A 4,098-nucleotide genomic window follows, 5' to 3' on the forward strand; every position below is an offset into this window, starting at 1 on the left:
AAAGGTTGCGGGTTCGAGTCTCGTACCGGCAGGGATTGTAGGTGGGGGGAGTGAATGTACAGCGCTTTCTTCCACCTTCAATACCACGACTGAGGTGTCCTTGAGCGAGGCACCGAACCCCCAACTGCTCCCCGGGCGCCGCAGCAAAGAAATGGCTGCCCACTGTGTGTTCACGGTGTGTGTGTTCACTTGCTGTGTGTGTGCACTTTGGATGGGATAAATGCAGAGCACTAATTCCGAGTATGGGTCACCATACTTGGCCACATGTCACGTCACTTTCACTTTTTTTGAGTACTACCGTGTCAAATATTATTCGAAATCTCTAATATAGATTGCAAGACCCTATAAAAATGTGAAGAAGACTCTTTTTAGCTTGAAAGTTAATAACAATGGAGACTATTAGTCAAATCCTTCTTAGTCAATTGCATTTGTAATATTTATGTGGTACTACTTCTATGCTAATTCATTTTTGCAGCATGAAATAACATTCAACAAATCCAAAGCTAGCGTGCAGTGAACAGTGATACAACAAATGCTGACCTGACCGGTCAAAAGGGTCTGTACCTGGTGTCAAAGGCTGCCATGAAGATCGGGTACTGCACATTTCCGTGGCGGTCAAGAGGGAGCCTGTCCAACAGCTGCTCAAACTGAGGGTCGGAAATCTCTAGGCCAAACCTGTGGAGAAGGTCAGGGGAAGGTCAGCACAAGATCACTGATGTCACCACAGCCGAGAGTCCACTCATCAGGGCCGGCCAGTCCAGCAGGCCTTAAGCATACGCCACTCATTGACCCTCTCGCACACTGCGGAGTCAAGAGGTCATAAGGTCAACTGCCCTCTTCACCCGGCCATCGCACAGAGCTGGACACACAGTGGCTAGTCAATCAAGGGATTAGACTTTACATACACGTATGCACACCCTCAAAAATTCACTCACACAAACTACAACCTTCACTCGCTCCAGAAAACACAGATAAAGACAAATGAACTCATCAAAGATTATGAATAAAAATGTGAGATTGTCCTTCAGAACAGACAGACACGGTCCACACTGACTACAATACTACATACTCAAACAGAGTGGATTATGGTGAGGTAAATGTGTTTTAAAGGACAGAGAGAAAAGACAGGGAGTTTAAAACTTTCATAATATGACTAAATTAGGTTATCACTCCATTTAGACCCAGATAAGGCAGGGTCTTTCTTGAGGGGGCACCAGTCACAGTCCTGGTTTACTTGCAGTAGGCAAGATAAGACGTGACCAAAGAAAAATACTTAGTAATTCATCATATGCAGATGTCAGTCTAAAAAAGATGGTTCTTTAAAGGTTCTTTACATGCAGTAATGGATTTATTTAGAACCATAGCATTCTGAAGAACCCTTTTATGCTGAAATGGTTCTTTGTGTTAGAGTGTAGGGTTCTTTATTCCCACCCTTTTGTTTTTCAAATCTGTAACTGACAAAGCACCTCATTACTGATTTTCTGGAGTTCAGTGAGTAAAAGAGACAATGCATTTATAATTCATATTGTTAGATTTTTTTTTAAATTATTACTTGTGTTTATGTATAAACATACACAGTCACAAAAAAATATTAAACTATCCCATGACTTTATATCACTTTTTTTTCTTTTAAGATTGTGAAGGGCTCACATTCTGTCCATTTTTGCTTTTGGCCTTCATAAACATAATTGTTTTGACACAAACACATGGACACACTGCAACTCTAACTTAATTATGTATTTCAGATGTGTTCACATCCTACAACCTCATCATCTGCAGAGAAAAATCGCCACTTTATCACACCAAAATGATAGACTTAAAGGCATCATATGGATTGGATTGTGATTGTTTCACTGAAAGTTGGTGAAACAATCACAATCCATCACATCTATTTTTTGTTCTTATTTTGTGTTTTACTTCTTTATGTATTTATTCATGTTCAATGTCAATTGTCATTCATTAATGTATTCAGCTAATAACTGTTGTTAAGAGCACTGACAATTTTGCATGTCAATAAAAACATAATTCACACAACATGCTGTTGTTGTTGTTGTTTTACTGTAAAACCTTAACCGAGGCTACACTCTAAGATGCCTCATTACTGATTTTCTGGAGCTCAGCCATCCAACTACACAGACCGTCCACACACTCTCAACAGGTAAATAATTTCTTTCTTAAAATGTCTATAAATTATAACTTTCAAATGCTAATTGGTTTCCTGTGTCTTTTCTCTTTTTAGTTTAAGAGAACATGTAAGTGTGACCAGCGCTATTCAGTTAAGGACACTCTCCTCTTCTTCACTAAGTAAGTAACAAAGATATTGCATTTTTGGTCCATTTTGTTAGATATTTTTTATTACTAGAGTTTATGCATAAACACACCCAGCTATCCTTTGACTTTATATTACTTTTTCCTTTTAACATTGTGAAGTGCTCACATACTACTTTTGGCATTCATAAACAATTGTTTTCACATAAACAAATGAAAGGAGACTAATTTTATATCTAAACTCAATTGTGCATCCTACAACCTCATCATCTGCAGAGAGAAACTGCCATTCAATCCCATCAAAATACACATAATGATTAATTTAAACGCATCATAGAGGATTGTGAAGATATTTCACTGGAGCTTGGTCTTCAATACACTATTTTATGTTCTATTTTGTTTTATTTCTTTAAGCATTTATTTATGATCAATGTCCATTGTCATTCATTAATGTATTCTGCTATTAACTGTTGTTAGAACACTGTCACGTTTGCTACAATTTCACGTCATTAAAAAAAGTACCTAATTGACATGTTGTTGTTGTTGTTGTTGTTGATTTTATGTAAAACCCTAATAGACACTTCAAGATATTATAAAACCAGGCAGACAGAGGGGTAAAAAACAATCATAATAAATAATGTATACAAATAATACTAATATTAATGATATTAACATACTAATATTAATGAAAAACTATAATTAAAAAGGTTATTTATAACACCAATAAGGTCCTATATAGCATTTTCAAAGCATGGTTCTTTATGGAACCCTATAAAAAAGGTTCTATTTAGCACTAAAAAGGGTTCTGATATTGTTACAAGCTGAAGAACCCTTTTCTGGTACTGTTTAGAACCATTTTTCTTAAGAGTGTAGTACAGTCAGTGGTTCTCAATCAGGGGGCCAGAGCCCAAAAGGGGGGCTTTTCAAACTTTCAAGGGGGCTGCAAGATGGCTTAGAATGATGTAATATAAATAAAGATAAGTTAAAATACCTAAAAATTAAAATGTAAGCTGACTAATTTAATTGGATGCCTCAACAACAAATCCTTGGACCAGGATTCTCACAGTCTTGAAAACCTGGATATATGAGGGATTTGTAAAAGTGTGATTTCTACGAAGTCAAAAAAAAACAAAACTTAAAAAGTCATGGAAATTTTTATAATTAGTTAATGAGGATTATGTTTTTCAAGTTACGTCAAACTCTAAAATATTTTATCAGGTAGACATAGCTATTTATGAAAAAATGTAACCACAAACAACTAGAAAAGTCATTTAAATTCATGTGTTATAAAAAAGCATGAATGCTAAAGAACACTGTTCTCAAAACTTCTGGAATTATGGATTTTAATTATTTATAATATCTAGTTGCTGTAAATACAAATGTTTATAAATGAGCAGCTTTGTTGTTACAACAGAAGTAACAGAAATATTTTGGGGGGACCTTCAAATATTGTGGTGGGAATTAGAGTCAAAAAGGTTGAGAACCGCTGGTCTAGTGGTATTGTTTTACCAAGCAATCCTAACCAAACACATAAACATCATGTTTTATCTGAAATTAATCAACATGAATTTTTCATTGTGTGAAAAATGTCAGCTTTAACATTTTGATAAAGACTCTTTTCGTTATTTTAATGTCACCAAATGAGAGTACTGATGATGACAGAATTTAAAGCAAATATTCTGAAAGTAAGACTCGATTAGACCATGTGAATGTGCAATTTCTGTCACAACAATTGAGAAAAACAACTTCTGCATGCCTACAATAATCATGTAGCTTAATTAGAGATACTTAGTATAGGAAATTATGATCCGCACTCACGAGAACAATCTT

The 4,098-nt window shown here is 35.6% G+C and overlaps 1 protein-coding gene across 1 annotated transcript in view; it reads right to left on the bottom strand.

Annotated features, from left to right (window-relative positions):
- LOC107754123 (EF-hand calcium-binding domain-containing protein 6-like) overlaps positions 1-4,098 on the bottom strand; it is a 40,090-nt gene that overhangs the window by 18,022 nt on the left and 17,970 nt on the right. Inside the window, exon 12 of the mRNA XM_016570444.1 lies at positions 565-675. Within this exon, the coding sequence (XP_016425930.1) occupies positions 565-675 (111 nt within the window). The remainder of the gene's footprint in view (positions 1-564; positions 676-4,098) is intronic.

The sequence above is a fragment of the Sinocyclocheilus rhinocerous genome, unplaced genomic scaffold (genome assembly GCF_001515625.1).
Source record: "Sinocyclocheilus rhinocerous isolate Xijiao unplaced genomic scaffold, SAMN03320098_v1.1 scaffold681, whole genome shotgun sequence".
Lineage (NCBI taxonomy): Eukaryota > Metazoa > Chordata > Actinopteri > Cypriniformes > Cyprinidae > Sinocyclocheilus > Sinocyclocheilus rhinocerous.